Source organism: Prunus dulcis, chromosome 7 (assembly GCF_902201215.1).
Source record: "Prunus dulcis chromosome 7, ALMONDv2, whole genome shotgun sequence".
Taxonomy (NCBI): domain Eukaryota; kingdom Viridiplantae; phylum Streptophyta; class Magnoliopsida; order Rosales; family Rosaceae; genus Prunus; species Prunus dulcis.
In genome coordinates this window covers 3702902-3723028 of record NC_047656.1, presented here as the reverse complement: position 1 = coordinate 3723028, position 20127 = coordinate 3702902, and the positions used below count along the sequence as shown (strand labels likewise).

Below are 20127 nucleotides of genomic sequence, written 5' to 3'. Positions count from 1 at the left end.
ATGGTTTTAAAATAATTAAATAATGATATAATAGTATATGATTATTTAATTATTTTGTTTGCAAAATCCTCTTGGATCATGGCTCCCCCATTTAAAATGCTTTAGCTCCTGGTCAAGCTATACTGTGAGATGAGGAAACTATATTATTGCCTTGTCTCAAATATACCACTTCGACTTGCTAGGAAGTTGACCTTTTTAGCCAACGCGAAAATATTCATATTTTCCATGACGGGTTTCACAAACCTTCTGCTATAAGATACAATCCTCATGCAAAGGGTCTTCTCGTTCAATCTTTAAGTCATCAACTGATGGAAGGCGATTGTCTTCGTCTGGATCATTATCAAGTAGAGACGGCTCAAAAAGCTTAAGATTCTTGGCATTGATGATTGAGTGCATATGCATGTACGGTGGTAATTCAAGTTGAAAACCATTATCACTCATTTGTTTGACGATCTTGAACGGTCCATAACGAATAGGCTTTAGTTTCTTGCCTTCACCCATTAGCCGCTCCTTTCCAAGGTGTAACCATACTGGGTCACCTTCTTTGAAGTTATATAGCACACGATGCTTGTCATGGAAAGCTTTGTATCGTTGCTGAGAACATTGCAGTTGTGCCTCCACTTCAGTATGAATCTTTCTAACTCGTTTGAGAAATTTCTGTGCTTTAACATGTTCTTCTTATTTGCCTCTTAATGGCTGGTCACTCAAAGTGAATGCTAAATCAAAAGGACTACGGGGTAAATAAACCAAACAAACCTTGAATGGAGATTTGAGTGTGGAGCAATGAATTGCTCGGTTAAAAGCAAACCGTAAGTAAGGGAGACTTTCATCCCAAGTCTTCGGATGCTTGGAATTGTAACCCCTCAACAAGTGTACCATAGTCCGATTTATGACCTCTGTTTGCCCATCGTTTGTGGATGAAATGTAGTGCTTATTTTCAATCTAGTATCCATCATTCCCCATACCAACCTCTAGAAATGGCCTAAGATCGACTATCTCTGTTAGAAATAATGCTTCCAAAATTGTTGGAAAAATAACTTAGCAGCTCATTCTCCAGTGGTGGTCTTCTTGCATGGAATGTGAATCACCATGTTGCCACTACCACCACCACCACCACCTCCACAACGCCATCCCTATCACCACAACTACCACAACCACCAACTCCGCCTTCATCTCCACCACCAACTCCACTCCATCACTACCACTACCACCACATGATTGGTGCATAACACTTTTAACATCATGTCTATTTTAGTCATTATTCACAGCTACAACAATTTTATATTAAAATTTACCAAATGGTTTTAACACTGCTTTTTGTACTAACAACACTTTAAAAATAATGTTTACCAAACATGGAGCTGCTTTACTTTACAGCTAATTATTTTTAAAGCACAGTAGAAATAAATTTTTTTAAAAGTAACAACAATCCCAAACTAGGCCTAAAAAGTCACACAACTTTTTATTCAGGATTGGAGGTAAGGGACTTTTAAGACTTGAAAGGAGAAGAAAAGCTATAGGAGGGGGAGTGGTTGAGGAGAGACCATAGATTGGACCTAAGCGCCCCTCCATGCAAACAAAAATTTGACCAAAATTTGGGGTTGTACTTGAATGGCTTGAAATTCAAATTATAAAATTAAAATTGATCAAATTAAAACTACAGAGACTTTAGTGATACCAAAAAATGACATTTTACCTAATATATATTTGTTTTCTTTTTAAGTGAATTATTTCTCGGCCCTTTTGGATACTTATCAAGCAGCAACACGCTGGCATGCACTGCCTTTGATTTTATTGTTTTCTAAGAAAATAACGGAGACAATTTTTCCAAAGGAAAAAGGATTTTTTGATTGGATATTTGTTAATTTTTGCAAATAGAAATATATGGATATTTACGTAACGTTTTTTATTCCTAGTTATGGTCTGCCTTTGATTATTATTACTTTTTTGGGTGCATTTGGAATTCATTAGAAATTGAAGTTGTCTTCTAATATTTCTCACTCAAAACACACAACTCAAACAAACCCACAGAGAGTAAGGGTGGGGGACATTGAAGGAAGGCTGTGTTGGTAGAGAAGAGAAGAGGAGAATAAAGAGAGAGAAGCATGCAATACAATACAGTGATGGGAGGAATGGCAGTGGGGCCCTCGAGAGATGATCATTGTTGGGAATGGGGGAGGAAGTACATGGAGTATAATCTTTGCAGCGTCAAAGACGGCGTTTCGCTGACACTAGGTTTAATCAGTGTGGTGAGTTGGGGTGTTGCTGAGATACCTCAAGTCATCACAAACTACAAAAACAAATCCACGGACGGTCTGTCTCTTGCTTTCTTGATGACTTGGATACTCGGGTAGGCTACTTTTATGATTTTGCGGCTTACTGCTTTTGCCCTTTTCTTCGTCTCTTTATCCTTTATTATTATAATTTTGTTGATGTTCTGTGCATTTTTACTTTTATTATGTCCTTATCATTCATTCCAAATCCCATTTCAGACTTTCGCTTCCTGTTTGCTGTTGTTTTCAAATGTCTTCCTCATGTTATTTATGTGGTGGTGGAGGTGGACCCAGAAAGAAATTCAAAAGCAAAGCTATTCATTCTTCTTTGCTTCACAATTCCCAAATTCTTGTCTTTGTAAACCCTCCACCAAACCCACCAAATTATGCTTGGAGTTCAATCCAAATATATATTTTTTGATTCAGAATGCAAGCTCATCAATATCTTTGTAATTTATTTCTCTAGTTTTCTAGGATTTTCACTTTCGTCCTTGTAGTTCCAATTTTGACAATGATACCTTTGTGTTTACTTGATGTAGGGACTAATTGCTTTGCTCTTGTAATTTATTTCATTTGGAATTCTTATGCAGGGACCTTTTTAATCTTTTCGGCTGCATGTTGGAACCAGCTACGGTAAGTGTCCTTTAATGATTCGGTTTCAGTATCTTAAATAGCTTTTTAAACTTGGTCTAATTTTTTCATATACAGGGACAAGATTAAGTTTAACCAATAGAAAATGAATTCCTAGGTATTCTTGAAACTAATATGAAAACTTCTATTTTTGTTAAATTTAATTTAGCAGCTCTGTATTACTTCGGTGCCTGATATAGTTCATCTGTATTCCTCTACCAATGCAAATGTGGAAGTATTTTTAACTTTTACTTAATGGTGCATGTAAATGTAAGATTCTTAATGTTTGTATGTCAACATTACAACCAAGGGCAAAAATGAGAATCTACTATTTCTTCCTTGTGGCCACCACTTGGCTAGTTTGTAACAATCAAACCAGCTCTCCATAGAGCAATGTGATGTGAGGTGATGGAAAAAGTCCCTCCCAAGGCGTAAGAACGGTCTTCTCCAGGCCAATGCTATGCTTAATGTCCCCTGTATCCATGACATGGCAAGGTCTGTACTAGAGGATCATTGACTCACCCTTGGGTGGTACATAAAACTATTGTAGACTATGGAAAAAAAAATTCAAACGCTGCCTAAGATACCAGAAAAGTAAAAAACACAACAGCATCTACGAGAGAAAGCAACATCACAAAGACAACACAAACTCCAAAGCTCTAGGTTGCAAAACATTCTCCTCAAAGTTGCAAAAATGTTTATATGGAGTTCGAACTCTAAGCATCATAAACGTAGAAGATCGTGGATGGTAAGTAGGAACTCTTCGAAGCAAAATAGGAGTCCAGAAATGTAGAAATGGTTAAAATATTCTTGATGTGACACTTTCATTTAAACGAAGAAGATTCAATGTTTGTCTTTCTACTCACAAGTGCATTTTGCCCAAAAAAAGAGGCGGAATCTGGAACTCGCTTGTTTTTACATTGTTCATATGCATTGCAGCTGCTGTGGCAGTTAGACAGGGAGGCAAGGGTTAATATCCTTTAGTCACCTTCAAACATGCTTTGCACGAAAAGTATGTCGTTTGGTGGCGGAAAGGAAGGCAAGAATGTTGTGGAATCGCACTGTGTTAGCTGTCCTTTAGGTAATCTGGTTGGAGAGAAATTGAAAAATATTCGAGAACTATAGTGCGGAGATAGAAGAGATTTCCTGGGAAAGAACCAGTCCTTCGTTATGGGCTTCTCTTTCTCCAGCTTATAGGGATCTTTCGTTTTCTGTAATTTTATTAGTTTTGGGAGTTTCCTGTGGTATAGTTTTTAGCTTTGTTCTACCTTTTGGATTTGTTTGTTAGTGCTGTATCATTTTGATGGTGGACTTCTGGTTCATTAAGTTTTGTATTGTGAAACATGAAACTATAGACTCGTCTTAGCATGCAACCAAAGCTCATCCTCTTCATTCTTCTTGAGATGTCATCTTCAACTTGCTCGACACAAACTCGTACAACTCTAGTGTTTCAGAGATGGAATTAGCCAATACAAAGTAAACTTAATATGATGGTGTATGCTATTGCAACCTAGGGTTCTCCAGTTAGTGTTGGTCTGTTGATTGATGGTAATCAAGATTGTGAGCCCTTTATCTTGGTCCATGTGCCATATATAAATTCTGTGTTTTCTGGATAAAGAAGACTTGATCATAAATAGAATATGCGAATCAAGTTACAATTCAGAACTTGCTGAAAGTGTCTACCTAAGTTCTTGTTATCTTTGAATTGATTTGGATGATCTAGAGAATTGGTATGCAATTTCTGGGTATGCAATTTCTGTTAAGTATCAATCTTCTACATAGAAAGCTTGCTTTTTACAAGAAGACTGTGTCAACAAAAGTTCACTATAATGCTTACTTATTAGGATTATTTTATTTTATTGCTTCCCAATGCATAAGGGTAATGATCTCAGATTAGTTTTGGACATTTTTGCGTACATATTGTCTTTCATAATCACAAAGTATTGGTAACTAACTGCTCCTTTGTATACTTGCTTATGCAGCTTCCAACACAATTCTATATGGCAATGGTACGAATGTCGAGACTGGAGCTGCATTTTGATATCTAAACAAATAGATTTTTCATTCAAATTGATTTCATGTCATCAACAAATGAGGTGATGCGATCTTTCACTGTTTTCTTGGTATGCAGTTGTATACAATTACCACAGCTGTTCTTGCGGTGCAGACCATATACTATGGCTGCATATATCCTCGACTTAAACCCAATTTGAGACAGAAAAAGGTTGGAGGCTGATGTCCTCATCTCCTCTTACATAATTGCATAACCTTAGCCACTTACTCATTCATGTTTGCCTTGTTGTCTATTTCTAGCAGAGTAGGAAACTTAGAGCTTCTCATTTTGGGAACCAGGAAAATTTTAAAGAGCATGTAATGGAAAGCTTGTTGAAAGATCCTATAATAGATTCCAAGTTCAAATATGGCAAAAGAATCAAGATTTGGAAAAATAGGAAACTTGAATATAAAGATTCAAGTGATTTGAGGTTTTCAGAAATTCATGCCCATCTGATTAATTTTCAATTACATGAAGTAGGTACACATTAACCTTGTATGGATCTGTCAAATATTTTCTGTATTGTTTGTTTAACCAGCTGATAAGACCTCAATTTGATCGAGATTTTATTTCAATCTTAGAAAAGAAGGAAATCTTTTCTGGTTAGCTAGCATTTCTGTACCTGTTTCTTCTAAATGTATAGGATTGAAGAAGCAACTCATTGTCTTCTTCTCTTTCGTGTGGCCATCTAATCAGATTGTGGAAATATAACTTTTTTAGCAGATAGCTTCTTCCATCCAGTAGGTTTCACAATGATTAGTTTGCTTATAGATGTGTTCTGATTTCTAGAGGCGAGTGATGGTGTGAATACAATTCCAGGGAAGCATGCAACAGTAGCACATAACTTGGAGCACTTAATTTACTTCTGACAGTTACATTAGCTAGTTCAACTACTATATGAATTACTTATTGTCTGCTTTAGGTTTAATTTTTGCCTTTTTGCAGTCGTACATCGAGTATGTTTAATGCTTGTATCAAAAAGCAAAAAGAGAAGACCTTTAATGCACTAATCTGTAATGTAGGGTTCCAAGTCTAACCTGACTGAGGTTAGAAGATGCAATACTGACTTCGTTGGGAAACAGGTCAACCATGCTGGCAGAAGTATTGGGTTTGACACCCCCAGTGCAGGAAATGTTTTGAGTTCACCCATTCCTCTTCCAGGAATTTGTCCAAGTATTTCCCCCGGAAGAGAATCATACTACATGTAATTAATATTTCTCATCAGATTTCTTAAATGTGCTTCTATGGAGTGACAAATTATTACCGATTATCTCTTTTTATTTTTGTTTCTTGTAATTTATAATCGATGAAGACTTCAATTTGGCACAGTAAAGTTAGATCTACATTTTGTCTAGTAAAAACGAAGTAGGAGTTGGACATGTAATGGTTATACATTAAACCCTACCAGGCTTCTGAAAAATAAGGGGAGCAGATGGTTCTTATGGGAGAAAAAAAAAATTATACAAATTACATTCAAAGCAAAGACACTTGTCTTTTGTTAAAGTTTTAGTCAACTTTATGAAGCAGCCAGTGGACAGAAAACTTACTGTTCTGGATAGTTATTGAGGATCTAATAAGTTTCTTGGTTTGGGGCTTTTAGGCTATTAATATATATATATATATATATATATTTGTAATTTGTGTCAGTCAATAACTCTTGTACTTTATGTCAGTCAGTTTTTTGTGACCTTTTAGGGGCATGCTCTTGGAACTAGAAAGTATTGAGTAGGCTAGTTGTTATCAGATCTATTTAAGTGGGGTTGGAGCTAGTGTAACTTGGTCTTAATTCTATCTAGTATATTTATCTTAAGAGAAAGCCTCTCTTACTTTCTTGAAGGGTTCTGTTCAGCCTTTGGGTACTCGTACTGCATTTTGGATACCTTTCCAGATTTGTCATGATTATAATAATGATGTTAACTGACATTTGGTGGCTGTCTCCTCGATTAATCTGCATCTTTTAGAAGAAAATGAAAGATAACTAGGGCTGCAAATTGCTCACCCTTGCTACATATCTAACCTTAAAATTTTGAAATGCAAGATGTTGCTAGCTGAAATCTGCCAGCATTTTTATGAAGTCTGCAACTATAATCAGATGGTTGCTGTGATAAATGATTTTAAATTTTCAGAGTTAAGTGATCTATCTAATTTTCATTGTTGAAAATCATGATCATGTAGTAAGATCTCTATTTTCCTGGGAATTCAGATCAGCAAGATCTCTATCAAGGAGTCATACCCCTACAGAAAGGTCTTATTTGGCACAAACAACAGCTCCTACTTTTAATCATATTCGGAATTCCAATGAAGAGCCCTTGCTTGGTGCACTTGCATCTACACAATCTGCACCATCTAATAATGTCAAGACCGTCCTCTGTGTGGTAAGCTCTATACTGGTGAATGTATAATTAATAAGTATATTGCATTGTCAGAATTTTGATCATACGATGTAAACTGTTTTCTTTTCCTTCTGATTTAGGTCTCTCTGATGACCCTCTTTGGCACTTTTAATCACCGATCAGTAGATAACAAACTTGATTTAATTGTTGAAAATCCAAGTCGAGGAGTAGTGCTGCGAGTAAGAAGAAGGCTGTTGCAGGTAGTCAAAATTCCAAACTGGCAGTTTACTTTCTCTTTTACAATTCTTAAGATGCTATTTAGAAAACAGGTTAGGTGGCACTATTCTTGTTGCACAAACCACTAATGTTGCCAGTTTATAGCTGAGCAGTTTTCTCTTCTGGTTGTCTGTTTAATATGTTCTATACAAAACTTAATATAATAGATATACATGGTGTGCATCTGTCTTTCTGTAACTTCATATAATGGGTATTCGTGGCATATTAGTTGGAATGTTGGGTAAAACATATCTTATCTTTCATCATCATTATGGCTGGTGGAAAAAAAGGCTAAAAACAATATGGGATTGTCTGATGATGGCTATTTTTGGTCTATTTGGTCACAAAGGAATCAGCAGATCTTTGAACATGTTATGGGGGTGTAAGTGGAGGTGTGGGAGCAGGTCAAGTTCTGGGCAGTTCTTTGGGCTTCAATATTATTCTAGATTGAAAAGTTGCAGTGTCATGATTTATTTTGGTTTCTTAATCTATAATTTCTTCTATTAATGTTATTTGCTCTTCTGCTCTTGGCGGATTACCTGTCCACTTTACTGTACAGTCTCGCTTATGAAATCAAATTTAATCTTCTAGTCTTTAAAAAAGTTCATTATCATCACCATTATTGTTTTCTAGTTCGGAGTTTGGACAAAGTTTTAAGATTGGGGATACACGAAGTCATGTTTCAGGATGTTCTCTGGGTCAATATGTCTTGTACGCATTTTTTTTTCTTCAGTTTTATGATAATTTTCTGTAGAAGTCATAAATGTTTTCCAAAGAGGAAGAATGAAACTCAAGCATTGTTCTTTTCTGCTGAATCACATTTTGAATTTCAGGTAAGTAGTGAGCTGTTGCAAGCAAAGGGTACTAAAGATAGCAGCGGGATAGGAAATTTGCTTGGTTGGGGAATGGCAGCTATTTACATTGGTGGACGGCTTCCTCAAATTTTCTTAAATGTAAGTAGTACCCTTAAAAGTAGCTACACTTATTGGGAAGGAGGTGCCATATTGTGCAAAGTTGACAACTTTTTTAGCTTTGCTTGCTTCTGTGAGATCATTCTAGTTCTTATGTTTTTTCTTCTGTGGGGAAACTTTAATTTTGCCACTTCCATCTGCTAATGAATACGTGGGTTGTCATTTGCATGTAGTGAGTATAGTGTGCTCCGGCATGATATGCTGCTATCTATAAGATGTGCAAACCAGAATTAGCTACTTATATTCGACAAATATCATTGTCTTAATCCATCCCTTTTTTTTCTTTTGGGTATCTTATTTTATTTTAGAATATGGGCATTTGTTTCTGTCTCAGTTGTCTGAGTGATGTTAACTTCTGGTTCTTGATCAATTTTTGCAGATCCGAAAGGGCAATGTTGAGGTAAGCATTTTCACCGTCATAGATGTAGTTAATGATTAATGGAAGAAGAAAATGAATGTGTTTAATGTTAGGCCTAAGCTCAAGTTTAGAGGTTAAGTTTATTTTGTATAAGTTTATATTTATCAGAATTAGGATTTAGTGGGTTAATTATTTGTGTCAATTTATAAACGCTGATAATAATTTAATGTATTATTTAAATGGGTATCAATAATAAATTGAAAAATGCAAGGACAGTATGATAATTGTACAAAGTCCCCACTTTCCAACCTCCTCTACATTTACAGCTCTTCCTACACTAATTTTCTGTACACTTGTGTGTGATAACTCTAGTTAATTATGTAGGTTTCCTATTGTGTTTTGTTAAGTTATTTTAGTAATGCGTGATTGCCTCTATGAAGAGGGTTTACTGGGAATAAGGTTTCAGATTCTTGAGAGATGATTGAGATTCTGGAAAAGCACTTAGAATTTCTTCCAGGAAGTACTAAAAGTGCTAAGCACTTTCAAATTTTTATGTCAAACGCAGCCATAAGCACTTTTGGTTGTTAAAAAGTTCGTGCAGAAGTAATCCCAAACATGCCATAAGAGATGATTCTAGTTGATTGAGTATCAAATTTTAGTTTTCTCCCTATTTTCTGTGTCAGTAGTTTCTTGTTGGCACCTTCAGATATTGAATACTTTTTTCGTGAATTTTTTTAGTGGATTCTTTTATTACAGCAGTATAAGCATCAACTACACTTTTCTAAAACCCTTTGATCCCACTCCTCAACCCAGAGGAGAACGCAAATATCTTTCTGTGTTGCATGCATGATGTCAGAGAGAGAGAGAGAGAGAGAGAGAGTGATAATATTTTTCTTTATAATATGCAGGGGCTTAATCCTTTAATGTTCGTCTTTGCTGTTCTTGGAAATGCCACTTATGTAGCAAGGTGAATGTTGGTTGTGGTTCTTTTCCTACTATTTGGCCTTTTGTCGTACAGCCATTTAATTTACAGTTAGTTCCAAAGCTAATGATGTATTTTTTTACCACAATATGTAGATTGTTTCAGGTGTTACTTTTATTCCATTTCACTATTGATCTTGGTTCTTTGTTTTTTTTTTTTTTTTTTGGGGTCGAATCTTGGTTCTTTGTTGTGCAGCATTATTCTGAACAGCTTGGACTGGTCGGAGATCAGACCAAATCTTCCGTGGCTGGTGGATGCTGGAGGATGCATGCTTCTGGATATTTTCGTATCCTTCTTGTATCACTGTTACAAATTTTTTTTTGAATGTAGCATACCTGTTTGAAAGGGCTATATATGTTTATCTTAAAATAGTACAAAGCACATTCACACGCTGTCAGAAATTTGCTAATTTAATAGTTTTTCTTAGAAGGTTGAACAGTTTTCTTGTTGTACCTCTTACAGAACAAGTGCAATATCTTGAACAGTCTGAAACTCTTGTACCTTAATGTCTTTTAGATATTAATTCAATTCTTCCGATATTGGAGACACCAAGACCCAGAGGGTAAGGATGTACACTCCAATGCAGCCTAGTTAATGTGACATAAACTTTTCAAGGTATCTCTCTCTCTCTCTCTCTCTCTCTCTCGCTTGAACATGAGGCATGTTTTTTTTGTGTGGCTTGTGGCTTTAAGATGTTTTGTTGTGGCATAAAGTATCATCAGTTTCCAGTTGCATCATTCCACTTAAACTTTGTTTGCTTCCTACCTAGAGAGAATTGTAAAAACCGTAAACTGAAGTTACTTTTTTCTCTCTCTAAACATTGGTCATTAGCTGTCTGGTTAGATATTCTACAAATTGGTACGGTGTCTTACATAGTTATGTAGGAGCAGAGAAAAACTAGAACCTGACATTCATATAATTTTGACACACTTGAGAGGGTCTAAATTTGCAATACATTGTGACAGAGAAACACAATCTTTTAGCGTTGGTTTTTATTAAGTTTGCAAATTAGTAAAAGCTAATCAAGATTCAAATGAAGTTCTATAATAAAAGCTAATCTTAACCTCATTGCTGTCATATGCTATAATCTAATTTGTTTACTTTGTTGAAATCATGACTCAGATGCATTTATAAAGCCATGGATGTTCGTGAATCTTCAGAGCTGCCTTTTTGGGGTCCAATCCAAAGTGATGCAGTCGCCGTCACATGAGCCAGAAACTGAAATAAGTTCGGATTTGTGCAGTCAATTGAGTAATCAGCAGGCTCTGCAGCCAATGGGTCATTTTAGTGCTTTGATTTTGCACCCTACATTACCAGATCAGCAGTCTCTGCACATGAATTCTGTCCAAGCTATGTAGCTGTTGACATTATTTGTCTATTTTTTCCTTAATTGAAGCAGGTGCTTTTCTCAGAAGTGTACCCTCTCTTTTACCTTGTGATGAAATCTCTCAGGAGCTGCCAACTGGTTGGAATGATATGAACTCTTATTTTATTCATTTCTATGTTACGTCAAAATGATTTTTGTACCATGCATTCCAGTTTGGAAAGATCCTTCCCTTTTTGGCCGGTTTTGAGCGAGGGATCAAAGCCATTTTTTCTAAACAATGTCTTTGTCATTTGATCCAATAACAGAGTAGAGGCTATCAATGTGATGTCCTAACTAGTCTAGTTGGTCTGTCATCTCTGAAATATGTGCCAAAATCTGTTTGGAATCGGTTTTAGGATCAATGGTAATCAATTTGATATCTGTTGAGAGAAGTTGTGTGGATAGAGCATTGGCTTTGAACCTTATTCATATACTGGCCTTTGACCTAATTTCAGTAGGAACCAATCTCCTTGGCGGTTTGGACTACCTAGAGTGCAAGACTTCCAATCTCAAACCAATCCCTATTTGAATGTTATGAGAATCTTGGTAAAATCCAATAAACGTTGAGAACATTTGACTCCACTCATTAAAGATATTTGCTTCTTATTTTGGCTTTTATTAATGAATTAAGAAAACATTGGACTCCACTCATTAAATAACTCAAATTAGACTCATTATTTAATAGTCAATAGTACACATTTTCCCTTGACAAAATGTTCAAGAGTATACCATTTGGGCACACCAAGAATGGCGGCATCAGGAAAGACTCAAATGGTTTTTGGATTTTGTATTTTGAAGAACAAACCTTTTTAAATGGAAATCAAGATTTCTGACTAAAATCAATTTTTTTGAAATACAAAAGGAAAAACCAAAGACAAAACTATAGATGATAATTACGGGCAATCCCAATGTATGAAATAGAGCAAGTCATTTAACATTCAGCCATGATGTTATATAAGAATTAAAGACCATGCACATTATTTAAAAAAAAAAATACTAAAGCTTGAAGATGTTTGGTTCATAACCATAGTGAAATCTTTAATATAACACATACTCAATTCATCAATTCAATCAAAAATAATCCTACCACATATCCAAATCATAATTTCAATGAAAAAAAGAACTCTATACTGATACTATTCTCCTCTGTTTTTCTCTCTCCATCAGTCATCAACGTCATTAGGTTGGTCTCTCTTTCTCTCTATCTCATTATTGTTCATTCATAATCATATATTATTGGCAGCAGTCCACATCAAATAGCTATTAACACAGTTTTTAACATCTCTAACATGAAATCACCAAATGAATATATATTACACAAAATTAGTGTCAAAACATACGAACATAAAAAATAGAAAAAACAAATATTAACAAAACAGTTGATGAATTGATTGCTTTTGTTGGGGACGAAAGCAAGTGTTTCTAAAACAGAGCATAAAACAGTTTGCTCAGCAAGAGAAAATAAACTCTCATATGCCAACAACCATTGTTCTTAAAGACTTATCTTCTAAACTTATCACTGACTCTTTCTAGTAACCGATTTGAGCAATGAATTAAAGGATTAAACAGTTTGCTCAGCAACCCATCGTCAAGTCATTAATTTGTTAAAAAATTGATGGGATGTAAACCTGAAGACAAAAAATGCAAGAACAGCCCACAAAGATGGAAGATCTCTTAGACCAATGTTCTACGAATGATGAAAAATCTCTCAACCAACAAACAAATCAATGAGATGAAGAGCAAAAGAAGAGTGAGATTCACAACGCGCCGCCTCAAATGGGAATCGACCGCCCCAAACGAATCCCGAACATCCAAGCAGCTTATCCCATCGCTGCCCCCCAACCAGCTCAACCAGGCTGGTTGGAACTCAACTACGTATCTTTGCAAACCAAACAATGGCACCCGTTAGGGGTGGGCACTCAAACCGGCGAACTGGAAATCAGAGCCGAACAGCACCGAACCAAACCGGAAAAAAATCGAGTTGACCAAAAAGTCAACAACCGGTCAAAAATCGAACCGGACCAGTTTGGACCGACTCCATGTCTTCAAAAACCGAACTTGGTCGAACCGAACCGGTCAAATTAAAAAAAAAATATAATTTCAATTTCACAAAAAAAAAAAACAAACTAATATTTATCCAAGTTCAATTTCAAAATATCTCTCTTTTCTAACTTTAATATTTATTTTTATATGAAATTGAATAATTTGTTAATTTTCAAGTAAAAAAAAATATTATTTTAGTTGAGAATTGTATTAAATTTTTTATTTTTATTTTTTTATAATCCGGTTCAAAATCGAACCGGAATCGAAACTGGACAGTTTTTTAATTTTATTTAATTAAAACCGAACCGAACCAAACTGGATGAATAGTACCAGATCGGTTCTAATTTGAAGCAAAAATCGGTCCAACCCGAACCGTGTCCACCTCTAGCGCCTATAAACATCCGAAGGGGCAGAGGCAAAAAGGAAAAGGAAGAAAAGTTTTAGTTGATGGCAATTTGGACATTTTACTGTGCTATTGGGGATAAAAGAGGTTGACTAACAGTAAAATGGGGGCAATTGCATTATTTCATTGTGCTTAGGAATAGTGTCTAGTTGGATTGGGTTTTAGTATATATAAATTTTTGGGGCAAGAGAGATTACTCTAGAGCTTAATAGCTAAGGTGGAGGGGGTTCTGATTTCAAAAAGACAGTCGAAAGAACAAAAACAATAGTGGAAATTCAAGGTGGAAGCCCAACAGAACAGATAATGCATTAAAATGAGTTTTCCATACGGGCAAACCAAAACACTAATACATTTACAGAAGAGAATGATGCCCTGGACACAATGGACTACTTATGTCAACTCATATGTAGCAATTACACAAACTTTCAATGGTTTGGATCTTTACAAAGAAATGGTAATAAATACATCACATATTCTCTTATAAAACAAACTCTTCATAAGTGCAAAAATAAATTATTTTCTTTTTTTGGGGTCCCCTACTGTACTAGGGAACTGCATGCAAACATATCCATATAATTTTAAATTCTCGGTTCCACCACGGACACTCTACCACAAAAGCTCAAAAAATTCTTGAAAATCATGCTCATCTTTGCAGATTCCCTTGAGAAGCAATCCCAAAATCATTTCCAGAGCAAGGAACAGCACAAACATCACCGTAAACGAGTTTCCATGCTTGAACTTCTTCAAGGGATGCAGTCATGCCAGTCTCCGAAATTTTAAACAAGTATTCTGTCTCAATCAATGGACTCCAGATCATCACATTGGACATTTGGCATTAGGTATCAAACACTTCCAACAAAATTTCATGTCATTGCAGCCAGGAATTGTTAATGCTCCAGATGATCCAGAGGGGATCACTTCTAATGGAGTGGCCCTTGAAAAGGAAAAAATAAACCTTAGCCCGACGTATCAATTTCCTTCCCATGATCATCCTCATTTATATTTCTCCTCAACCTTCTTAGCCATATATCATAGTCCATGGGATACGGTGTCCCACATAGACTATCAACATAATCGGCAAATGCTTTCAACACAGTTGACGCATCACCTAACTTCTGCTGAATCAATCTCCTAGACCAAGAAGTCTCTCTCCACTGCAGTGCCCCCTCAACTGAATCAAGATCAGGTAAAACTCCACCACAGGAAATATAAAGCATATAAACAAGGCTCTCTGCATCTGAAGCTGAGCACAGCTTTCCCTCCTGGAGAGCGTAAGTTGAAGAGAAATGAAGGTTCATTGCAGGGCGGTCCCTATCTTCAAGTATAGCACGTCCCCAACCAATAAGAACAAAATAAGGTTGCCTCACAGCAGATCTGACACAAACCATGTTCTCTGGCCTGATGTCTCCATGGCGAATCCCTGCAGAAGCAGCAGTCGAAAGTGCAGATAAGCAATCATGGCAACACCTAACAGCCTCCTCCATACCAAATCTGGCCTCACTTATCAACTGAGACACTGTTTCACCAACTGGGCTGGCCACAAGAATGGGGGTGCCACACCAGGGGTGATCACAGTTCCCACCAGAGCTGGGTCGCTGACACTGACCAGGGTGAATAATCCTGCCAGAAGCACTCAACTGAGGTAGATACTTGCTAGATAGACCTTTCTGTTTCATAATAGTCAAAATTTTGGTCTGCCTCTGAACCTGATACCACAGATTCATATCCTCCCACGCAGGCTCCAGCTGGGAAGGATGAGAACCAACATACAGAAACAGCCTTTTCTGAGGATCTTCAACTGGAGATGCAATATAATATGGATGTTCACTGTTATTCAAGACTTGATTGATCTGGTAACCTTTTTGCCAGTTAGAATCCTCCAACCATAATACAGATCCTACTTCTAGCTTCATTAACTGTTCAGTCTCAATTTTGACAGAATCATCTTTAACTTCAACAATTTCAGGGGATACACTGCGTTGCTGGAACCGAAATAGACCATTTCCATTCACCCGGGCATCCCCCAACTGCCTCTCAGCCCTTCTTGCTTGGAGACGAGGACCATGATCAGCAGCTAAATCCTCTACTGAATGCTTGGGAAATCCAGCGAATTGCATGATACAATGGAAGGTAGCAAAAAGTACTTGTAAAGTGCCGATATCTCCCCAGTTGGCATTTCCAAGCTTGTTCCAGATCCTATCAACCGAAGAGACTGCAATCCTAGAATGTTTTATAATCCATTCAGCAGCGCATTCATAAACATTATTGACATCAAACACCAACTTATTTACATCTCCTTCAACCTTTACTACCCCACCATACTGAGAATCAACAAGAAGAATAAAAACTGAGTTTGAACTCTGAGAGTAGTTCAGTCTGCTCAAGCTTCTTGATAATAATACACGTAGAGCATAGAAAAGGGCCTCACCTAAAACAGATAGAGGGAGCTGCCTGTCACTATCCATCGCAAAGTTTCTGATATCAGGCCTTAAAAGAGCCAGTTCAAGAATTTGATCCCACTTCCCATGGGGATGTCTAGGGTTTGTAAGCAATATACCAGTAGCACAAAGACCTCCAAGCTTACCATCAGCAACTGCTTTCTCAGCCTGATAGAATTTTAAGTTTTCATCGTATAGACAAGCAACAGAGAAAGGCATTGGCTCATCCTGACTCCAGAATGCTTCCCACAAGCCCTTCACACCGGCATGCAAAAAATCTTCAATAGCAAGATAAGCAGTTGCTTCGACAGCATCAGATGTTGAAGCATAAACGGCATTGGGCATCCTAATCACCTGCTGAAATGAAATCCCTTCCAAAGCATAGTCAAACTTTTGAAGTTCTATCAATTCAAAAGGCACATCAAAGGCAGGTTTCTTCGGTTCTGATTTATTGGATATAGATTCAAACCAGTCCTCAAGTTTTGCAGTCAGCATGCCACTGTCCACAAATCTATAAAGAAATTCCTTGCGATTACGAGGCCTACTGCCAGATGATGCACTAGACCTCTTTGTCCCAGACCCAACTGATCCCTGGTCTGGGGACCCACCTGCCAACGACAGTGTAATAATGTTGATCAGCTAACTGGGGATTCCAAACAACTATATGGACACGCATCTGCACGTGCGTGTTTGTATAGCATGTTTTCACAAACACAACGACACGGTTGATATATATCTTTGAACAAAAACAACTTTAAATAATCTTTTTTAAAATGATACAATAACTGTGTATGTCCACATCATACAAAGAATAGTACATCCCCACAAGACTTTAGCCCTCTTCCCTCTGCCAAACAGAGCAGACTTTCCAACCAAATTACCTTTATATCACTGCCAGTATACAGGTGATATATAGCTACTGAACTCCAACTGACAATTCGGACAATTCAAAAGTTCTAACACTGACAAGTTCAATTACTGATAGAATGGACAACCATAACCATAAAACTTCGCAAAGCCAGCAAAGAAAAAGAAATTCGGAAACTCTCGCATGAATGATTGTCACAGGAAGCCAAGGGTGAAACAATGGCAGATTCACTACCAAACCAGAGAAAAGGCACCTAGGAGGGAGTTCCAGGGGCTTAGGCACAAGAGGAAATAATCCAGTCCAATAAGCATCAGGGAGAATCTTTGTAATGCAGAAACAATTATTGTTAACGGAAAATATATTTCATTGGACAACTTCAATTTGTCAGATCAAGAAACTAAGCTAATGAGTCAATGATTTTCTGATGACAAACAGCAGTAGTGAAGACAAATAAACTTTGTTATAGAAATGATCTCGCAACAAAGTTTGTCCTCGTTAAAGTTGAACATTATGGAATTATACCATAATCACCACCAGGGACGGAGCTGGGATGGGCTGAACTATGTAGGCTGTGGCCTTTAATGCAGTCCTGGGCTGCAGTCCTATACCTAGTTTCACGCCTGATGTCACTTACTAACTAATCGGCCATAAAAGAACCCCTGACTTGCTAAACATTTAGCTTAAAATTGAACAGGCAGCAGGTTTACCATTCCGAAGTATAGTCCACTTCTAAAAGTCCAGTGCATAAAACTGCATATTAAACCTTTTATTTGATGTTTCAGTGGTGAAGTTTATTTCCAAAGTAGCAGTTGGGTGCAAGTCTTTTCCTTTCCACAGGATTTTAGTTATTAAAGAAACAGATTAAAAAGTATATCAAGGTAAAAAACTAAAATTTTATTAGGACAATGCAAATAAAAGAAGGTAAATTCATATCACAGAAAATCCACCCTCCTCACCCCTGAAGCTATCAAAAGTTCCTCCTACTTCTTTTCCACGAATAACCCGAAATATAGCCACCACTCCACACCTGCCTAACATTTCAACTCTCTTACCACCACCAAAATCTTTCACAAAGATGAGCATATAACATGATTCCAGACACAAATAAGTTTACTTAAATAATCTTGACCACAAAGATAAAGCAAAAGGGAAATGTGAGATAAACTGATCTGCACTTTCTACCTCACTTTTACACATATCCCTTAATTGTGAAGCACAATTTTATTTTAAAAAAGAGTAAAGACTTGAGTTATGAAGAATTCAAAGTGTAATTCTCTGGGTACCATTCTGTGAGAATAATAATGTGTATGTGTCACTATTATATTACACTCTGCATCTGCAATCATTCGTTGTCATCAACTGAAAGGTGTCATTTGTCAGGTTTTTCTTGTGATTCTAGATAGAGAATAACTAAATGTAACCCCAGATTATCAAAGTTCTCAAAAATTGACTATCAGTGCCTTGGTACCTTTTCTATTCTTTTTTATAAGAATCACAAGATCTATTAAAGAAAAATGATGAAAGATACAAACAAAATGGATCATGAATCCATCATAAATGTTTTTGTATACTAATTATAATCCATGTCAACACTTCGTAGCTTTTTCTGGTCACTTGTTGTACCTTGGATATATTATTCTTTGTTTCGTTTTTCTTTTTTGTTCTTGATCAATCCTTATCAAAGATATGTAATGCTTTTTCTCTCACACCGGACTATACTAATTTTTCTCCCTGTTGACTCGCTCAACCAGTATTATATAGACTACATCCAAATTTCTATCCAGATTAAACCAAAAGCAATATCCTTCCTCACATGGTCATCCATGTCCTCCCCTCCAGCATTAGACTCACATGGTTCCAAATCTGCCCAAAGAATCTTTGTCTCTGAGCCTGTCTCTCTCTCTCATGCATCTAAGCTATTCACCCTCTTGCATCGAATTGTGGTGACATTTTTTATCTGGACCAAGTTTTTTTATAAAGAAAAACAAATTAAATAAATATGAACAAATTTGTTCATTAAAAATCCTGGGAAATTATAAACAAGACAACCACAAATTGGATTAGAAGACACCAACCAAGGGAATGAAAAAAAAGAAGAAAGGAAGCAGAACAGAAAGCCCAGGATATTTTTTTTTTTGCAGAGTGCATTTGCAACAATGTGAACCCAATTTAGACATTTCATTTATATCCTAAACTTTCACAGAGTACAGTCAGAAATCCCAACGTAATTGCGCTCATTGTACAAGGAAACCAATAATTTATCCACCAAAGACTCAGTTGGGCATATCAATTAATTATATCAAACTTAATTTCACTTCCTTTTGGGGAAGAAGCTTTTAATTTACTATAAAAATAAAATTGAGCACAAACAAACACTTAAATAAGAAATTGCCTAACATAGAAACCCTAGAGTTGACAAAGAAACAAAGCAAGAGAGACAGAACGAGTAAGAGAAGGAGTCAAATTTGATGAGCAGAGAGAGAGAGTGTGTGGAGGAGATCAAAGGCTGACCTTCCATTGCGCTTAGGGCTACAGTTTATACGATGTACGGACAGTCCAACGCAGCTCATTGACCAGCCATGTCTACGCCTACTCCTTCGCCGATCAACGCTGGCAGGCAAAGCAGAGACTTCTCAAATAACCAAACTCTCTCTGCTAATATTATTATTTTCTTTTACTTTTACTTTTATTTTTTTCCGAATATGAAGGGATTTGATTTTGGGATCGGTTTCCAGGGATTTATTTGAGTTTTTGGTTTTGCCGGCCAAGTCTCGGATTATTCAAACCCGCACCATGCCCTACGAGTATTTTATTTTCATTTTTATTTTGTTTTTTATTTTTCAATTTTTTTCTTTACTTTTTTTTTTTTTCCGTGAAAGTTAAAGAGAGGAATAGATTTTCTCACACAATCAACGCTTCAAGTTAAGGTCTTTTTTAGTTGAGCTAAACCCCATTAATTTTTTCGACCAAAAAAAAAAAACCCCCCATTGATTAAGTAATTCTTTTACAATTTCTTCTATGTATTTTATTATTAGTTTTCAATTTTATGTCTGTACTATTTATTTTTTTAGTTTTCAATTTTATGTCTGTACTATTTATTTTTTTAGTTTTCAATTTTATGTCTGCATATAGG

General features: G+C 36.5%; 2 protein-coding genes across 3 annotated transcripts; one reads left to right on the top strand and one right to left on the bottom strand.

Annotated features, from left to right (window-relative positions):
* The first annotated feature begins 1923 nt into the window (after positions 1-1923).
* On the top strand, positions 1924-11287 carry LOC117634488. 2 transcript variants are annotated; one of them, XM_034368622.1, is made up of 13 exons: positions 1924-2350; positions 2864-2906; positions 4886-4912; positions 5035-5127; positions 5979-6160; positions 7160-7331; positions 7430-7549; positions 8399-8518; positions 8916-8936; positions 9803-9861; positions 10072-10162; positions 10393-10491; positions 10999-11287. In XM_034368622.1, exons 1-12 carry the CDS (start codon positions 2106-2108, stop codon positions 10465-10467), a joined length of 1248 nt encoding a protein of 415 aa, XP_034224513.1. In that variant the 5' UTR covers positions 1924-2105; the 3' UTR covers positions 10468-10491; positions 10999-11287. The 2 variants fall into 2 exon arrangements, with proteins under 2 accessions (XP_034224513.1, XP_034224512.1); XM_034368621.1 differs by having other exon boundaries at positions 1925-2350; positions 7430-7551; positions 8404-8518.
* A 2734-nt stretch (positions 11288-14021) lies between these two features.
* Positions 14022-19769, bottom strand: LOC117634990. Its single transcript, XM_034369304.1, has 2 exons — positions 19506-19769; positions 14022-16734 (listed from the first exon to the last, which is right to left on the bottom strand). The coding sequence occupies exons 1-2, from the start codon at positions 19510-19512 to the stop codon at positions 14645-14647; spliced, it is 2097 nt and encodes a 698-aa protein (XP_034225195.1). The 5' UTR covers positions 19513-19769; the 3' UTR covers positions 14022-14644.
* Positions 19770-20127: the final 358 nt, after the last annotated feature.

Excerpts from the sequence above, each read along its gene's own strand:
- LOC117634488 (XM_034368622.1), top strand. The coding sequence starts at position 2,106 with ATGCAATACAATACAGTGATGGGAGGAATGGCAGTGGGGCCCTCGAGA. Across the intron at positions 4,913-5,034 it reads CACAATTCTATATGGCAATG|TTGTATACAATTACCACAGC; the intron begins GTACGAATGTCG and ends CTTGGTATGCAG. Across the intron at positions 7,550-8,398 it reads TAAGAAGAAGGCTGTTGCAG|GTAAGTAGTGAGCTGTTGCA; the intron begins GTAGTCAAAATT and ends TTTGAATTTCAG.